The sequence below is a fragment of the Manis pentadactyla genome, chromosome 4 (assembly GCF_030020395.1).
Source record: "Manis pentadactyla isolate mManPen7 chromosome 4, mManPen7.hap1, whole genome shotgun sequence".
Classification (NCBI taxonomy): domain Eukaryota; kingdom Metazoa; phylum Chordata; class Mammalia; order Pholidota; family Manidae; genus Manis; species Manis pentadactyla.
In genome coordinates, this window is record NC_080022.1 from 55,783,954 (window position 1) to 55,804,559 (window position 20,606).

At 34.8% G+C, this 20,606-nt stretch overlaps 1 protein-coding gene across 1 annotated transcript in view; it reads right to left on the reverse strand.

The window, feature by feature from the left end:
• Positions 1–4,031: 4,031 nt before the first annotated feature.
• C4H1orf141 (chromosome 4 C1orf141 homolog) overlaps positions 4,032–20,606 on the reverse strand; it is a 46,387-nt gene continuing 29,812 nt past the window's right edge. The window contains 5 exon segments of the mRNA XM_057500309.1: positions 4,032–4,577; positions 4,580–4,694; positions 4,696–5,073; positions 6,365–6,521; positions 11,829–11,965. Coding sequence (XP_057356292.1) covers positions 4,474–4,577; positions 4,580–4,694; positions 4,696–5,073; positions 6,365–6,521; positions 11,829–11,965 — 891 coding nt within the window. The 3' untranslated portion in view covers positions 4,032–4,473.

Genomic DNA, 20,606 nt, shown 5'->3' on the forward strand with positions numbered 1-20,606 from the left:
TCTATTTTTCCTAGATGAGAACCTTGGGATCCTTTTCAGGAAGAAAAAGGGGAGGAGGAGGGAGGGGAGAGACAAGGGAAAACTATACATTCTCTTTTGAACTAGCTTTGCTGTTGTACTATAATGCTTGCAATGAAGTGGTTTCCTTTGCATTATTTTCTACTTTATAATTTGAGTTTTGATTTCTTCTTCATCCATTCTTTATTTTCAAATAATAAATATATTTGGATTTTGTTTTATTTTTATTCTAAATGTTATTGGATTATTTTTAGAAGTCTCTACATCTATTTTTTTTTAAGTTTAGGTAAAATAAATAATCTTATTTTAAAAATGGGCAGAGGAACTGAATAGACATTTTTCCAAAGAAGACATACAGATAGACAAAAGACACATGAAAAGATGCTCAACATCACTCATCATCAGAAATGCAAATCAAAACCACAATAAGATATCACCTCACACCAGTTAGAATGGCTGTTATTAAAAAGGCAAGATAAGTATTGGAGAGGATGTGGAGAAAAGGGAACCCTCATTCACTGCTGTTGGGTATGTAAAATAGTTCAGCCACTATGGAAAACAGGATGAAGATCCCACCCCAAAATTAAAAATGATATACCATATGGTTCAGTAATTCCACTTTTGGGGATTTACCTAATAAAACAAAAACCCTAATTTGTAAAGATAAATGCACCACTATGTTTACTGACAATAGCCAAGATATGGAAGCAACCTAGGTGTCCACTGATAGGTGAATGGATAAAGATGTCCTACATATATAAAATGAAATGTTACTCAGCCATAAAAAAAGATTGAAAACTTGCCATTTATGACAACATGGATGGATCTAGAGGGTATAATGCTAAGTGAAATAAGTCAGAGAAAGACAAATACCACATGATGTGGAATCTAAAAAACAAAACACAAAAATAGATGCATAAATACAGAGAACAAACTGGTGGTTGCAGTAGTGGAGGCATAGGGTGAGAGGTGAAATAGGTGAATGGGATAAAAAGGTACAAACTTCCATTTATAAAATTAGTCACAGAGATGAAAAGTACAGCATAGGGAATGTAGTAATATCATAATAACTTCATACAGTAACATGATAAATACATGTATCATGGTGAGAATTTTGTAAGGCATATAATTGTCAAATCACTATGTTGCATGGCTAAAACTAATGTAATATTTTGGTCAACTAGTCTTCCATAAAAAAAATTTTTTTAATTAGGTGTTTTTGTGTAGCCCAGAACATAAACCATTTTATATATATAAATCCCAAAATTTATTTTCTCAATTTCAAAGAAACAGGGTTCTATATCCATCAATTTTATTAATTTTATTGTATAATTATTCTGCATCTACACTTTTGTTTTGTATTACCTGTTTAAGTCTGAAAGAGATGAACTGAAGTTTTCCACTATAATTTAATTTAAATATATTCTCCTGAGATTTACAATAGCCTTTGCTTTATATAATTAGCTACTTTGTTAGTAGGCAAATACTGAGTACAAAAAAAATGCTATGATATCTTTTTACCTGTATTGTGTTTTTATTATTACATAAGGCATAAAATCCTTGTCTCATTTATTGTTTCAAACCCTAATTTTTAGCTTATCTGATATTAATAATGCCACTCCAATTCTTTTTGCTTCATTAGTCTGGTATCTCCCTCCACACTCCTTTGTTTTTAAGTTTTCTTTACTGCTTTAATTATATTTCTTATTAACAGTTTTTAGTTAAGTGTTATTTTTTACTTCAGTCTGAGAGTCTCTATCTGTTAATGGGAAAATTCAACCTGTTCAAATATAGCTTAATGACAGATACTTAATTTCAATATTTTTATGATTTACTTTGTTCTTTTTCATTTTTATCTTTTCTTGAGTCCCATTTCCTTTTTAATTCAGAAGTCATTATATTTTCTATTCAATTAATAATTAACTCTTCTATCAATTAAATTATGCTTGAACATAATAAATCTAACCAGTGTCTTATTGAAAATTAGTATAGTAGGTGAGTGTTGTGTGGGTGTATGTTGTATGTCACACTTGAATCTCCTCAAGTGCTTTTATTATTTTTCTTATCAAATCGTCCCTGTCTCCTCTAGCAGCTCTCTTTGTTTGGGTTTCAGAGCTGGTTACTGAAAGCTGGACTTGGCAAGGTGAGCAAACAGGAAACAACTTTATTTTTCCCCACTGTTAATCCTATAAAATTACTGTTTGCCTATTCTTCCCCATCCCTGGATGGATATCTGGCAAGTCTCATAATTTTGCCCTTAACCCTGTTACAATCCTGCCTGGCTGGCCACTGTCTACTCTTAGGCCCCTTTACATAGGTTCCTATTTTTCTTAGTTGACTCAGAGCAGCTCAGGTCTCCTTACTGCAGCGTCTAGTGGCCACCATGCTGTAAGTGGTGGAAAAGTCTTCCCACTATGGACTGGTGCTACAGAATCAAGTAAACCATAATCCCCTGCTAAGGTACTTGCAGGAAAATTCATGGATCTCTGATTTCCCAGTTCTCTGACAGGCTTAGGTTTCCTCCATGGCCTCTTGGGGGCTTATGAGACCAGGAACACTTACACGGGGCCAAAACCAAACCCTTCCCTGGGGTGAGCCAAAGATGCCAACTGGCCAGCTTGTCCCAGGACACAGCACAACCCCCATCACTGCCTTGTGATTTGGAGACCAGTCTCCAGGGCCATTCTTAGATCTCAGCATCAGAATAGAAACCACGTCTAAACTGCACCCAACTGCTTGAAGATGTTAGGTGTTTGGCTTTGCAAATTAAAGATTAAAGTTGGGAGGAGAAAAGAAAGGTGCAGAGTCCAGGCCATTATCTGCCCAGAATCCGCAGCTCCCAGTTGACCAGCTGTTTTAATGGAATTTTAAAGATGATTTAGAGCCTTCCTAAAGCCTAAAGCTCACAAGCTCCAGTAAAAACTCCCAAAAATAACTAAAACAAAAACTGTTAGTTCTAATTTGAGTCTACTTTGGGCTAAAATTTGAATACTGTAGTTATGTCTAGCACTTAATTTAGAAAAGACTGGAGTAAGACTTCTGGGAACATCCCTTAAGGAGTTATACTTCTTTTAAGAGCAGGGGAAAGGGTGGAAGTGGAGAGGGAATTTTTAATGAATGTTTACCATACTCAAGATACTCTACATTATTTTTTAACGCTGAAAATAATACTGTATAATAATAATTATTAAGGTATTGTTGTCCTCATCTTAGGGCAGGGTGCAACTAAACTGAAGTCCAAATAGTTTACATTATTTGCTCAAGTTCACTCACATTTGTCCAGCCAGTAACCAGAAGATAAACAGGAAAGATTACATGCTCCTCCACTACCTCCTACCTGTCTGAGCCCACCACCTTATCATGAAGCCTTATTCTCTGGCTCTTCTCTTATTTGCAGTCTCCAGTCGCACCCCTCTTCCCCAATCCCATCTCCATTTTCTCTCCTTGTCATTCTATTTGAGCCAAAACCTGACTCTGCTCATGAAAAGATGCCCCAGAGTAGCACTGATGACACAAAATAGAGAAAACCTCCAGTCTAAAGTGAAAACGGCGGAACCCGAACAAGTTTACCTCATCACCCTTGAAAGTTTCCAAAAGACCCCTAATGCCTTCTGCTTACTGAAATGCTTCTAATTAAACCTACTTCTCCTCAAAGTACTAACAGTTAAGATTTAAAAAATCCTTAAACAAATGGATTACAAATGAACTTTTAGAATGCCATTTGTTTCTGAGTTATGTCTTTATAGTATTCTCTGGGTCACTGAGAAACATTAAAATAGCAGTGTAATAATATACTTAAAAATGTTCATTACTTTATAGGATTTGCTACCAAAATTATTTAGCTATTAAGGATAAATTATTCTTTTAAATTAACAATTCAGAAAAAAATCAAAGTTATACTTGGAAAAGGCATTATATAGTAATGAAGTTTTAATATCTAACAAAAAGCTATTTGAAATTTTACAAAGGCTTTTAAATTATATGAATTACTACTGTAGTACTATTTTCCAATGATTATCCCAAAGGCTGATATGTGATTAAGTCCACAAGCATCAAGTTAATGTTACATTTGTCTTATTTTGATATTCAATTACAGAGCAATGTTACTGGTATTTGGCTTCCAGGAGCAAATTTCTAGTCAATCTATGCCCCATTCTTGATCCCAAATCAGACTTTACTGTAGGAATGTTGATGACGGAAGAGTCTAATTAAGATAATTAAAATTCAGAAACTATTCCTCTTGTTGATAATTATTTCCTAATTTTGTCATTTTATTTACTAAAAATGTTAGTTTTTCTTCAATAGACCGCTATTGGTTTGTAACTCCAATTTCTATGCTTTGATTTTCTTACACTATCTATTAGAACATTACTATTTAGATAAGAATTTCTTCTATGATCTTGGAACTCTGTTATTTGCTTCTTGTTACCCAATCATTGCTGTATAAACAGTATTTTATGAGGCATTTAATTTTTCACTTGATAAGTTTAACAAATCATCCAATGGTGTGACATCATTTAATTTATGGACTCCAAGTACATTTGTTAAAGGCTTTGACAATGTTTGACAGGTAAGGCACTGAATTTACTCACTGGTTTTCCTGTAGAAACCATTCTTTCAAATTTGCCATTTTTAGCACTTGTTTCTTGAATAAGATTTTTCTCGAGGAAACCCACACATTTTTTTTGTTAGGTCTGAAAAAGCCTGTGAGAAATCATAGAGTTTATTCCAAGATACGTTTTCAAATGTCTGCTTACTAGTTTTCTTCCTTAGTTTATCCTCTACAACTCTATCACCCACTCCAAAAGGTATTGCATGTATATCTCTCTTCCATGCTGCAGACATAGTTCTTTTAGGTTTGAAAGGAGTAATAGGTTGATTATTCATTAATGATTTAAGGATTTCATGATTTCTTTCTAAAACAAAGTTTGCTCTTTTATGTGGGTGAATGTTTCCATTTTCCATAGGATGGCAAGGCAGCCTATTTTTTGTCAAAAATAACATTTGTACGTATCCAGTGTCATGGAAAATTATGGGATTTGTATCATTTTGTTCCTGTGGATTAAAGAAAACAGTACTTAATCATCAGTCTATTGAGGTAAGAAGGCTATATATACTTTTAAGCATGGAAATAATATGGCAAAATATTCTAAAAATGACTACATAGAAGTTTTTAGTATGAACAATAACGGTATTGAAACACTTCTTTCTCCTCTTAATATTTAATCAATATATTAGGTATAGAATATGAACTTTCGGCCTCCTAAAATCTTCAAAATGAAGTGGGATATGAAGAAATAAATACATTTCTTAATGTTTGAGGTGTTGTCACTGGAAAATTGGGTATCTGGTGAAATAGAATATTATTCTGGAATTTCTTAGCTTTCCATGTCCAGAAATAGGAAGCACACCAAAAAATTGATTGAGTCAAAGATCATAAGGGACATAAGTGATTACAAGCCAAAATTACAAAGTCTGGCTAGCCTAATAAATAATTCAGGAAACATAAAATTAACCTTAAAATAATTATATTTATTATTGTACCCAACACTTAGTATAATACTTAGCACATAAGAAGTGCTCAATATATATTTGTTGAATAAAATAACTAAAGTAATACATATTCATTTAAAGTTTCCAAAAGATCCCTAAAGCCTTCTGCCCACTGAAATGTTTCTAACTAAACCCACTTCTCCTTAAAGTACTAAAAGGTCAGAAAAAAAATGCTTAAGCAATGGACTACAAATGAACTTTTGAGATGCAATTTGTTTCTAAGCAGGCACTGTGAAAACTATTCTAGCAGTGGCGGATATGTCTGCTTTTGAAGGGTAGCAGAGGCAAAGGTCTTGGAAACAGCACCGCTGCCGGGAATCAGTCGTGAACCGACAGTAACAGCCGCAGTGCGCAGTCTGGCGCTGTGCCTGGGGAGCTCTTGGCGAGATGGCTTTCAAGCCAGATTGTCCACCCAGCTTGTCTAGAGACTCTGTGGCCTACCAAATACCCTTTAATAAATGTATTTTCTGGTTCAAATAGCTAAAATAGATTGTTAGAAAAACAAGACATGACCCAGTCATTTTTAAAAATACCACTTTAATAGTCAAGAAAATTTGATAAAACCTTCTTCTTAAAGAAAAACACAAAATTTTCAGCTGATGCCAAGGAATCCTCAGATTTGGAATGGTGGTTCTAAGAAAGAGCATTAGGAATTTAAGCGATGTTGTCACTTTAGAATGTGAAACTGAAAGGTAAGAAGGGTTTATCAAAGATCCCAGTGATTGTAATACAAGATTCCCACAAGTAGTGATAATATACATCTTTACTGAATAGTACTAGATATTCTTATTACCATTTGGGAAGTCACTGTCTTTGCTGGACTAATGTTGATTATTTTGGCATTTGACTTTTTCAGTTCATCCTCAAAGCACAAGGAGAGTAAGCTTTTCTTTCTTACTGAACAATATTCACTTAGTTGATAATTTCTGATTGACTTATTTTCTTTTGTACTAAAATCATTCATTTGTGGAGGAGGTTTTCTTCTGAAAATGAAAACAAGTTCAGCATAAATGCTTTGAGGGCTGATTTCAACATGTTGCTCCTTGCCTGCTTCCTCCATCCCTCCAAGTCACGGCCACTATCTCCCCCAAACCTCTGCCACAGACTTTGAACCTGACAATACCATCCCTTTCTGCCTGCTTTGTGGGGGAAAATAGCAAAAGCAGAGGTAGAAACAGTGCAGTAATATGTGTTCCTCTTTGGGTTTTGAGTGGGAAAGAAGTGTATTACATAGGTTGAGGAGAACACCAAAGGTAAGAAGTATTTGCCACATCCTTTGTTGAGATTCCAGGAGCAAAGTGCTTTGCAGGACAGCTTCCTGCCAATATAGAGAAGCTCCAGCTTTGTTAACAGGATATAATGGTTTAGTTAGGCAGGGAGAGGATATAGTATTTTTTCCAGACCTTCCTTGGTTCACATGTGACATGGCCCCTGAATTTAAGCATGCTAAAAGGGCTGTCGTTTCAGGGGTGAGGACACCCATGGCAAAGGTTTGGCATGGACGAGTTATGGACAGTCTAAGGGCAGGTGAAGGTCATAGCAGAGACTCAGAGGGTTCTACCATAGTAATGAGAGCTGAGAGTGGACCCTATCCAAGTAAGAGAATAAATTACAAGTTCATGAACCACAGAGTTAGCAGCCATGGAACATAAAGGGATGAACCAACATCCTTGCTCAAGTAAAAGTACAGTGAACACCTCACTCACATACTCAGGTGCTATTTTAGAAAGAAACAGAAAGACTGAGTTAAACTTAAAGAGGTGGCACATTATTGCTTCAGATGAAGTTTAAAACACTATGGATTAATATGACCTCCTTTTCATTATCAGAGTTTGAGGATCTTGAAAGACTAGAACTTAATACAAAACTGAAAAGCTACTTATTTCACATCCATGTTATAGCATAATTAAATTTGCCTCAACTACAAAAACTCGATGTATTCTCTTCATTTACTTTTCCATGCCCTCCTCTCTATTTGACTGTGAACTTGCAACAGATAGAGCATGTGCTCAATGTCTGAATGAGATGCTGACTAGCTGAGCAGTCTTAGACCTGCCATTGGATTGTAGGACGTGCCTAAATGGTAATAATAAGCCAGAATAAAGTCATTCTTGTCTACTAGAAAATAAAAGGCAGAACTTTTCCTATTACAAACATCATTGAACATAATATTACAAATTTAAAAATATATTACCTTTTATTTACATGATCTTCTAAGTGACCAACCAAATCACATGATTCTCTAGGACTTATTTCAGTTTGAGCTGAAATTATAAAAGATTTTCATAGAAGATATATATATATACTCTGGCATTTAGAAAAAACCTTGTGTAAAATATTTTACAATGTAAAATAACACATGGAAAACACCTGGTATAGTATTAATCTGGTGGTTACTCAGTGAAAACTTAAGTGAGAAAAAATTCCCAATCCTAATATAAGCTGGTCATGGGGATAGTAGTACAGCATGGAGAATACAGTCAATGATTCTATAACATTTTCCTGTGTTGACAGTAACTGCACTAGTGGGGGGTGAGGATTTAATAATATGGGTAACTGTTGAATCACTGTGTTGTATACTTGAAATTAATATAAGATTGTATATCAATGATACTTCAATAAAAAATATCTTAAAACTATTAGAAAGTAAAGGAATGACATTAAATGTCATTCTACAAAAGGACAAAGAAAGACAATTGATCAAGAGAATACTAAGCTATGATTCCAGAAGATAATGAAGTAGTATATTTAAACAACTGAGAGAAAATAATTTTCAGCCTAAAAATCTACATGAACTAAACTGCCATTCAAGAATGACAGCAAAATACACTTCCAGACATACAAAGATCAAAGAGTTATCAAGCAACAGATCATCACTGAAAGAATTACTAAAGGATGTCATTCAGGAAAAATAAAAGTGACACTGATGGCAGGATGCGGGAGACAATGATGGGTACAGAATTTGATAAGTTATGTTATATAATTATCATTGACAAAAAAACTAATTTTGTAGTTTCAAATGAAATAGTTTAATATATGCTGCATTTATACAAAGTTTTCTTAGACTATTTTAGATGATTAAATATTAACTAATTTTCCTAGATGTAATTATTTTAATTTATTATATTTTTGGTGTTTTATAGTTTTATATTATTAGTTTTTTGTTTTCTTTTTAACTTAATTTGTTGAGGTATAATTTACATACAAAAAATGCACACTTTTAAATGTATAGTTTGATGAATTTTGATAAATATATGTACTCATGTAAGCACCAACTGAATCAAAATAGCAAGTATTTCCATTATTCCAAGACATTTTTCCCATGCCCCTTCATTTCCCATGCCCTTTCAGACAGTTCATTCAATTCATTCTGTTCTCTCCTGCAAACACTATGGTTATCTCAGTGTTGGATATTTGTTTTCTTTCCTCAATATACTATCTTGTCTAATCCAGTCATACATGCATCCCTTTACATTACATTCTATGTGATTTTCCTAAACTTGCTCTTTAGAACTATGATTTGGTTCACTCCAATGTTTATATCTACTCTCCACTACTTTTATTATAATTTCAAGTTCTTCATTACTATTACCTGTTTCTTTAAAAATATTTTTATCTCTGATAGCACTGTTTTATTCTTGACAAGTAATTATCTTTAATATTTTCAAATCTTATTTCATAGAATCCTTATTTCCTTTAATTTCTTGAGCAGGCTAAAACAATTATTGTCTTAATTTTCTCTTGTTTCATCAGGTACAAATTCTGTCAAAATGTCAATGTCAGCTATTTTTAAAATATATTTTATTTGCTACAGAATTTTTAATAGGCCGCATGTTTTGTTCTTGTCATTCCATCTACTCATCTTTGAATCAGGACATTTAAATCTAGACTTACTGGTCTAAAAATAATAGAGATAAATTTTCTTTGGATGCTCTCTCCATTTACCTGGGCACTATTAAATTCTCTTCTTTGATATTAACAGGTAAATCTGAATATTGTTACCTAATGTTATAAACTCAGGCATTTAGCTGCCTGATAAGCTGGGGCCCTGGAAAATCATGGGGAACTGTATTTCTGCACACTGCATGTTTGTGATACCTCTTCATGACACTAATGTGGTGGTGGTGGCGGCTACTGTGTTCATTTATGTGTGAGGTGCCACTTGGGTTCCAGTTTTTTACCTCTCTCTTGGGGTAAGCAATTCAGTTTGGAGAGGAATTTAGTCAAAGGAATGGCTCTTGGGCTGTTTGGTAGAGTCATATGTTTTTTCTTTACACAGTTATGTTTGTGGCTATTATTCACACTTGCAAAGACAGTTCCTAGGAAATTGTAGCTTGTCTTTTCTATTGTTGACCTACCTTTCAAGACCTTGCTTTTCCAGGAGGTTTTCCCCTAAAGAGTACATTAGAAGCAATACTAGGACACCAGCGAAAGAAATGGCTGCATATGGTAATTGCATTTCTCTCAAAACACTCTTAATACCCACTTGGAATGCTGTTGACTTGCAGTGACGAAAGGGATCCCAAAGGAGAGGATTTTCCATATTTCTGTAGCCCGTCATTGATAACAAACCCCTTTTATCTTTGAGTGTGTGTGGGTGGAGGGGAGAGAGCTGTGGTTAATAGGAGTATTTTCAGAGTATCTTCTATTGGCTGTTTCACTATTCTTCCTTTTTTCCTAGAAGATGGATTTGTACATAGACATCTTGAATTTTCTTTCAAACTACTTCATATTGTAATATGCAGCAGATTTTCTTTGAGTTTAGGACATTTTACCCCAATTTCAATTTTCATGAATTTTTCTTCCTTGTTTTTTTCTTTTTGTTACTCATTTTGGCCAAGATAAACTTGTATTTTTGTTGCCAATTTTCCCAGAAGTCCTAATTTGGTATTTGGATGAAAGAACTATAATGCTTCTTCTGCAGAGAGACTCAGTAAATTTTATAAAGGGAAATTTGTTTTTCTGAAGGGATAGAACAGCCTACCACTGCTATCGGAGCACCTCACAGACTATGTCATATCTGAGTAGAATCTTAAAGGATAATGTGGTCAACAGAGGGTTGCCTTTAACTTAACAGTTCTTTCCACCCCATTCTTGCTAACAGAACTCTAATCTTATCAATCCTTCTCCAAACAACCATTTTCTTTTAGGGACGCTGGGCTTCTTCTTAACTCCAGGGAGTAAGTCTTGAATCACCTAAGCCTGTACTTTTCAAAATGTGAGCTACAACCCATCAATTTAGGTATGACATCAACTTAGCATTTCCTGACCAATATTTTAAAAAATGAAACAAAATAGAGTGTATCACATAGATTCTCAGTGGCAACTATACAAAACACTAAAATACTGTAATCAAGTTTAACTAAAAGAGAAAAAGACTATTAGGGATCTGAATCTTCTGATTGTGTGTGTGTGTGTGTGATTTATATTTATGTAACATAAATATTTATATCCATTTTATAATATTTATATTTATTTTATAATGTACATATTAGAATGTGCTATTATCATGTTAAAAGTTGGAAAACTGATCTAAGCTAATAATGATTAATTGGTTTAGATATGGGTACATTAACTTATTCTAGCCAAGAGACACCAGGGAAGGTGTGCTGAAGGACTTTGAGTAGTGTTTTCCTCATTTTTACAAAGGAACCAAAGAGCTTTTCTCTTTTTGAGTGAATCTTGTTACCAATACAAGTTATTTTGAATAGTACTCACTATACTGTGCAGCAAGGCTAGGAGGACAAGACATTAAGGAAAGATGAAGGAACTGGATATTTGGTGGCATCTTTAAGCACCTGAATTAACCAACCCTGGAACTGCCTTACTAATGAACTTTTTATTTTTGAGATTATAAGGATCTTCATTGTTTAAGCCACATGTGATCAGATTTTCTTTTAATTGCAGCTGAAAGTATTAAAGGTAGATAGGAATCTATTAGGTGGAGAAATAATATCCTGAGCATAGAGAACAGAATGGCAAATCTCACAGTAGTTTGAACTGTTCACTGGTTAGAAACAGAATGGATAAAGAAACAGAATAGAAAGCTGAAAAGATCTTATGTACCATACTAAGGAATCTAGACTTTACCATTTTTGTAATGAAATCTTCAGTTGTTCTAAGTAGTGAAATAATGTAATATGATCAGATACTGACATTCCTTGGTTAAAAATTTTCTTAATTCTTATATCTTAAAGTTAAATGTAGTTAATTTTCAGTTATTTCAATATAATCATGCAATGTGTATACCTCTAAACAAAGCAGAGTCTTTTTCCTTCTTATAGGCATTAGATTGAATGCTGGGTTCAGGAAAAAAGATTGCAGAATCCATTATTCTTCTACATGCTTGTCTATTTTGTGCATATAGATCATACAAAGGCTTGGTATTTTCCACCTAAACATCAGGAAAAATGGAAAACTATCTTGGAAACTATTTATTTCCCTGTATATTGATTAATAGTTTGTACTTTATTATTCACATTTGGAATATCGAATTATGATAACAGCTGTCTAGTTCTTGAAATTCTTTTAAATATAATTTGAAAAAAAATGCCCTGTGAGATGGATGTTATTACCACTTTATAGTTGAAGAAACAAATCTATAGAAATTTAAAAAATTTACCTAAGCTCCCACTTTTGTGTCTAAATATCTCTACATTTGCCTCTAAAACAGCTATTATATTCATACAAAATTTATTTATCCAAGTGCAATGTATAAAGTTCAAATACTGAGAAAAAAAAAACCCTCCCAGTTTAAACACAAACTATACATACATAAACATAAATTGCATAACTTGTGTTTTACCATCAACAAGCCAAACAAATATTTGTTTAATTTCATTCTGGATAATATAAAATAAAAATAAAGCATACAACAGAAATCTAGGCCATAAAGAGCTCACACACCTTATTGGATAGATATGATTAACATACATAAAGCATTAGTAAATAATATAACAGTAATATCACTAAGAACCAAACCAATCAATACAATCTATAAATAAGGAGGAGTTTAGTAGAGAGGGATATCAGTGAGGCTGGGATAGGAAAGATTTCATCAGTGAGGAAGAATTTAATGCTAGGATTTGGAATGAGAGCATTTCATGAGAGGCTAGCAACATATGCCTAGAGTATTCAGATGACAGACAAGAAAACAGTATATTTAGAGCAGTGGGGGGTTATTTATCATTTATTGTGTGTAAGTTTGAATGAGTAAGGAGAGCTGTGAGAGGGATAGACTATGGAAGACCTGAAAGTCAGAGAAATGTTAACATAACAAAAAAAACGACTTCAGAAGTAGAAAATTTGAGCATACTAATAATTCTTAAAATAAATGTAAATGAGTTTTCAAATAAGTACCTTTAAAATAATAACCAAATGGATTTTTGAATAAGTTATTTCAAACTTTTATGCAAGAAATAATTCTCATGCAATATGGTATTAATTAAATTAAAAAAGGAAACAATGAAAAACCTTTTCAGTTCTTTTTATAGGCTGGCATAGTCTTAACAGTAAAATTTGAAAAGTGAATGCACTAGAAGAAGCCTATAAGCTAATCTCACATGACTTCAGGATTTTTCACAAATTTGAAATAAAATACTATTCAACCCTATACTAGTAAAGGTGTTCATGATGGCCAAATAAAATAATAAAAAAATTAAAAGTTTCTAATAGATTGGTTATTATATTACCATTTATCACCTTATAGGTCAAAGGAAAAAAACAGTAATTTTAATAGCTGCAGTATTTAAAATATAATTGATAAAATCAACAACTATCGATAAGAGCTGTAATCAAACTATGAAGAGAGAATATTTTCTTAATATGATAAAGAATATCAGCATAATTTAAAAAATTATACTTATATAAAAACAACAGCCAACATCAAGTTAATGATTATACATTAGTCTATTGTGTGGCATGAGTGACACCTATCACTACTACTATTTATGAATGTTTAGGAAGTATTCAGCAATGCAAAAGGAAAAGGTAATGGAAGCAGTAATAGCCCTGGGAATTCTGATTCAGTAGGGCTGAGGAAGCCCTGTTAGATCCATCCTTTCTCAGATAACTATAAACTCTAGCCAAAAATACACACACACATATGCACAGAGACACACATTACCCAAAGGCCCTAAGAGTAAACAAAAGCAGGTGATCAAGAAAAAAACATTGAAATTTGGAATAACTGACTCGTCTGGGGGTAAAGTTGCTATTTTTATGGCATTTAGCTTAAAGGCTGGCTGAAGTTGGCACTACATGGCATCTAAAACTATGATAGAAAACTGATGTTTTTTTTCTGGTCATAAGAACCCGAAAACACAGTTCCGGGAAACCAAAGTCTCTGGAAAGTGAGGAGGAAATGATAGAGGAGAGCCAAAGATGTTATCCTATCTTATATGTGTAAACCTTGTCTAAGCCTCTTGCTGGTCCTAGAACTATGCATGTTTAGAGAAAACTGTAAGCAGCCCAGTTAAGAATAAAACAACTGACCGGAAATTTGAACTCCTGCTCTAGAGATAGAATTTCTATTTTGAGTCCAACCAAGTTAAATGACTGCTAAAACAAACCCACCAATACTCTGCAGGAGTATAACAAACTCTAGACTCTCTACCTTATAACAGTCATATGGTCCAGGATAAATCCAAGCAGACATACAAAAAACCAGGGAAATTAAATTTAGTCTAAAGATAAACAATTGAGACTAACCTTGAAATGACCAGATTTTGTAATTAACAGACTTTAAAGCAGCTATCATAACTATACTCAATGCAAAAAATAAAATATATTTACAATGAATTAAAAAAACAAAGGAAATCTTATTGGAGAAATAGATACTATTTTAAAAAATAGAAATTCTAGAACTACCCAGAACAAAATACTCACTGGTTGAGCTTAAAACAGAATGAAGAAATCAGCGAAAAGAGTCAGGGAAATTTAAGATAGATCAGTAGAAGTTATACAATACGAAAAAAAAAAAAAAGAGGAAAAATATTTTAAAAAGAAGGAATTTAGGAAACTGGGAGACTAATAATGAAGGGTATGATACATATATTATCAGAGTCCAATAAGGAAAAGGAGAGGTAGAATGAGTAGAATAATATTTCAAGAAAGTTTTCACCAAATATTTGAAGAAATAGTGTTCAGACATTTACTTACTTTGATAAAAGACAAATTTATAAATTCCAGAGCTTATCAAATACTAAGCTGGATAAATATGTAGAAAACCATGTTTAGGCACGAAGTCAAACTGCTGAAAACCAAAGATGAGAACTTATTGAAAGCAGCCAGAGAAAAGTCACATACATGGGGAAAATTCAGAATATCTCTGACATCTTATCAGAAACAATGGAGGTTAGAACTATGAAGGTCAGTAGACATTGGAAGATCATTAATATACTGAAGGAAAAAAAAACTGCCAAAATTTTGTATCATGCAATAATTTCCTTCAAGAATACCCTTAAGAGAACCAAGATGGCGGCGTGAATAGAGCAGTGGAAATCTCCTCCTAAAACCATATATACTTTTGAAAATACAACAAATACAACCAATCCTAAAAGAGAGACCAGAAGACACAGGACAACATCCAGACCACATCCACACCTGCGAGAACCCAGCACATAGTGAAGGGGGTAAGATACAAGCCGCGGCCTGGCAGGACCCGAGCGCCGCTCACCCCAGCTCCCAGCCGGAGGAGAGGAGTCGGAGCAGGGAGGGAGAGAGGGCCCAGGACTGCTAAACACCCAGCCCTAGCCATCCGGACCAGAGCGCAGACACAGTGCGTGCGTGGGGTGCTGGAAACTAGGGAAACAGGACAGTAAGACCTGTGAGCAGGTCCCCACAGCCGGTGCACCTGGGACAAAGAAAAGCGAGTGCTTTTTGAAAGTCTTAAAGGGACAGGGACCCCACAGCTGGATGGAAGCACCCGGGGACACAGACTAGCAGCTGTGAATCCGGGGGAATTCTGGGCACCTGAACCCAGGCAGCATAGCTCGGAGGCCCCTCACCATGATAAACAGCCTCCCACCTGTTCCTCCTCCAACACGCTTCCGCCATATTGGAGAAGCAGCCTGAGACAGGCCACGCCCACAGCAACTGCAGAGCTAAATAAACTCCATAGCAGCCAGGCAAGATCAGAAGCCCTGTCTGCACGCAGCTGCCCAGCACAAGCCGCTAGAGGCCGCTGTTCTCCCAGGAGAGGAAGGCCACAAACTGGCAAGAAGGGACTTTCTCTTACCCAACACACTCACGCCAGCTCCCCACAAATATATCTATCGCCATGAAAAGGCAGAAGAAATTGATACAGACCAAGATCACAGAGGCAAACCCTGAGAAGGAGATAGACCTAACCAGTCTTCCTGAAAAAGAATTAAAAATAAAGCTCATAACCATGCTGATGGAGCTGCAGAGAAATATGCAAGAGCTAAGGGATGAAGTCCAGAGGGAGATTACAGACATCCGGAGGGAGATTACAGAAATTAAACAATCTCTGGAAGGATTTATAAACAGAATGTATAAGATGCAAGAAGCCATAGATGGAATAGAAACCAGAGAACAGGAACACATAGAAGCTGACGCAGAGAGAGATAAAAGGATCTCCAGGAATGAAACAATATTAAGAGAACTGTGTGACCAATCCAAAAGGAACAATATCCTCATTATAGGGGTACCAGAAGAAGAAGAGAGAGAAAAAGGAATAGAAAGAGTATTTGAAGAAATAATTGCTGAGAACTTCCCCAAACTGGGGGAGGAAATAATCAATCAGACCATGGAAGTGTACAGAACTCCCAACAGAAAGGACCCAAGGAGGACAACACCAAGATACATAATAATTAAAATGGCAAAGATCAAGGACAAGGACAGAGTTTTAAAGGCATCTAGAGAGAGGAAAAAGGTCACCGACAAAGGAAAACCCATCAGGCTATCAACAGACTCCTCAACAGAAACCTTACAGGCCAGAAGAGAATGGCATGATATATTTAATGCAATGAAAGAGAAGGACCTTGAACCAAGAATACTGTATCCAGCGCAACTATCATTTAAATACGAAGGAGGGATTAAACAATTCCCAGACAAGCAAAAGTTGAGGGAATTTGCCTCCCACAAACCACCTCTACAGGGTATTTTAGAGGGGCTGCTCTAGATGGGAGCACTTCTAAGACTAAATAGATGTCACCAGAGAAAATAAAATCACAGCAAAGAAAGCAGACCTACCAAATACTAACTAAAGGCAAAAAATAAAATCAACTACCCACAAAAGCAGTTAAAGGAAGCACAAAAAAGCACAGAATAAAACAACCAACATACAAAGAACGGAGGAGGAGGAATAAGAAGGGAGAAAAATAAAGAATGACCAGACAGTGTTTAAAATAGCTCAATAAGTGAGTTAAGTTAGACAGTAAGATACTAAAGAAGCTAACCTTGAACCTTTGGTAACCACGAATCTAAAGCCTGCAATGGCAATAAGTACATATCTTTCAATAATCACCTTAAATGTAAATGGACTGAATGCACCAATCAAAAGACACAGAATAATAGAATGGATAAAAAAGCAAGACTCATCTATATGCTGCCTACAAGAGACTCACCTCAAACCCAAAGACTATAGGAACAAAGAAAGACTGAAGGAACAAAACAGCAGCAGAATCATAGAACCCAAGAATGGACTAACAGTTACCAAAGGGAAAGGGACTGGGGAGAAAGGGAGGGAAGGGAGGGGTAAGGGTGGGAAAAAGAAAGGGGACATTACGATTAGCATGTATAATGTTGGGGGGGGCACGGGGAGGGCTGTGCAACACAGAGAAGACAAGTAGTGATTTGACAGCATCTTACTATGCTGATGGACAGTACTGTAATGGGGTTTGGGGGGGGGATTTGATGAAGGGGGGACCCTAGTAAACATAAAATTCTTCATGTAATTGTAGATTAATGACAACAAAATAAATAAATTTAAAAAAAAAAAGAATACCCTTAAGACATTTTCAGGTACAAGAAAACTAAGTTTGTTGCCAGAAGACCTCCACTACAAGATGTGCCTAAGGAAGTTCTTCAGACTAAAGGGAAATGATACTAGAGGGAAACCTATCTTCAGGAATTACTGACAAGCATCAGACCTGGTAAATATTTAGTTATTTTTATCCCATTACTTTCTTTAAAATATACAGGATTGCTGAAAACAAAAATTATAATATTCTGAGGGATTAATAGTAATACATATGGAAAATATAGTACGAAGGATATAGGTACAAAATGGATTTATACTACTTAAAGATTTCTAAATCTTTATGTGTGGTAGTATAATTTACTCTAAGTAGACTATGAAAAGCTGATGACAAATATTTTAACCCCTACAGAAGCCATATCAATAATTACATTAAATATTAATGGGCTAAACATTACAATTAAAAGAAATTCTCAGAATAGAAAATAAAGCAAGACCCAATTATCTGTTGTCTATAAGCAATAAACTTTAAATATAAGTTGAAAGTAAATTGATGGAAAAATACAGAATGTTCTCTAACCACAGTAGAATTCAATTAGATATCAATAACAGCAAGATATCTAGAAAAAATCCAAACATTTGGAAATTTTGCAACACACCTCTGAAGCATCCATATCTCAAGGAAGAAATCATAGGAGAAATTAGGTAATTTTTCAAACTGAATGATGTTGAAAATATAACATATCAAAATTAATGGAATTTCAGTTAATGTTACCATCATTTATTCAGTTTTCCAAACAAGAAACTTGGGGATTATCATTCTAACACCACATTTAGCCACTTAAAAATTCTGTGACATCTACTACTTAATTTCTCTCCAAACAGTGTCCTCTACTATATTACCATTGCTTCTTCTTTTGTTCAATTCCTTACCATCTCTTACCTTGAAAATTTATGGAGAAGATGGAAAGAGAGGTATATTTGACTAGAAAGTTTTTCAATAAAAGTTGAACAAGAAATCATTGAAGGAGCAAGGCCTTTCAGGAGTCAGTGTAAATATAGATTAGGGGAAATGGTAGAGATGTTAGTTTTCAAGCGAAAGGGGTCTGTCTGATACATGATGGACCATGATCTTGAGAGCCATGCTTCATTGAGATTCTCTACAATTATGGTCAAGGAATACAAAAGAGAATCAACTTGTAATAGAAAGGGAACAGAGTGTGTGTGTGTGTGTGTGTGTGTGTGTGTGTGTGTGTGAGAGAGAGACAGAGAGAGAGAGAGAGAGAGAGAGAGAGAGTAGAGGAGTCAGTACAGGAGGGGTTTTAAACAGATTTATGAAAGATGGAACATTAGTTAAAGGTTTAAATACAGTAGTGGAGTCACTGAAACAATATCATGCTATCTTTCTTTTTGATGAAACTCCAGGCTTAGAGTTGACAGGTATTGAGGGTGAGAATAACAAAAGTTGTAAAGAGACAGGTTAAGTGAAATTCTGTGTGCAGAATTTCTGAACCAGTTGCCATTTCCCCCATCTCCCAGTTACCCTATCCTACATACATAGTTAAAGGAAATAGTTCTAACCAATCCCATGCTGAAGTAAGTGCCCTTCTCTCAATAAACTTCCTGCTAGTGTGAGTTTGGCTCCCCAGAGTGAAATTCTTTTAATGTTAGCATCTGGAAGGAAGGCTACCAGGCAAACTGCCTATTCTCTGCCTTCTTATGCTAATGTAAAGCTAGCTGGTTGGGAACCCTGCCATATTCACAAAACAGAGATTTCAATTCTGGACAGAGACTTATTTGTGAAATAATGGTATGTTCATAGAAAAATCAACGCATATCTTTATTCTTAAATATGAACAAATGAGAATTATCCAGGTATGATAAAAATCAGTAACTTCAGAGACACCTATCATGATAAGCAAAAGGAACACCGACACCAGAAGAGATAGTTCAAGAAACAGAAAACAACTTAAGAAAATGAACTCTAATATCCTCAGAAAACTTTCAGAACAAATGTAACAGTAGTCTGTGAAAATAAAAAAACAAGAACAAGAAAGAAACATTAGAAATTTAAAATGTGATTACTAAAAAAAGAAAATGCAGTAAAAGGACCAGAAGAAAAAGTCAAGGAGATTTCCCACAATAAAGAGCAAAATTGCCAAGAGATAAGAAGTAGAGAAAAGCAATATAGAGAATCAGTCCAAGTAGTCTAATATCTGACTAATAGAAAATAGAGCAAATAGTACAAAGGAAAATGGAAAAGAAATAATAGAAATACATTTTTAAGACCAAAAGAAAGACATTTGGCTTTAGGGTAGGGTCTGCTGAGCACTGAACTGAATATATTGAAATAAAATTACCACATTTAGCATATCCTTAAGACATTTCAAAACACTCTCAATAAAGAGAAGATCCTAAAAGTACCCAGAGAAAACATAAGGTCACCTAAAAAAGACTGAGAACTTTTCATTAACAACATGGAATGGCAAAGGATAGAAGAGCAATGTCTTCAAAGTTTAGGGAAAAAGTGATTTGAACCTATAATTCTACTCAGCCAAATTATTATATTAATCAAGTACATGGGAAAAATAATATACTCCCAGACATCCATGTACCATTTGTAAGGAAGTTTCTTGAAAACGTATTCTAGGAAAATAAAGATGAAATCTAAGCAGAAATAAGCAGATATGGGATACTGGGATACTAGAATCTGGCAGCAAAACTAGGAATGGAATTGTTAGGAATGTGAGGTAGAAAGATAGACCTGAGTAGCCAGGGAAGGGAAAGATAAGGTTCAAGGGACACAAGTACCCAAATTGCCCAGGTAGGAAGTCCACCTGAAGACAACAAAGGCTTTGCAGGGAGATAACTTCTTGCCTATCAGAACCAGGCCAGACTGGTTCTAACCAGGTCCCAACACATGTGCAATCAAACAAAACTAAGAACCACTGATATCACATCTCATTTTAATCTCATTAAAGTGAAATTGTGGTTTTGCTCCCAACCATAGGCTTTTTTGTGTGCATTTTGGGAAATGACCTGCTCATCAAGAGGAATGGGTGTATAACTAGAGTTGTCAATCAAATAACCTTAC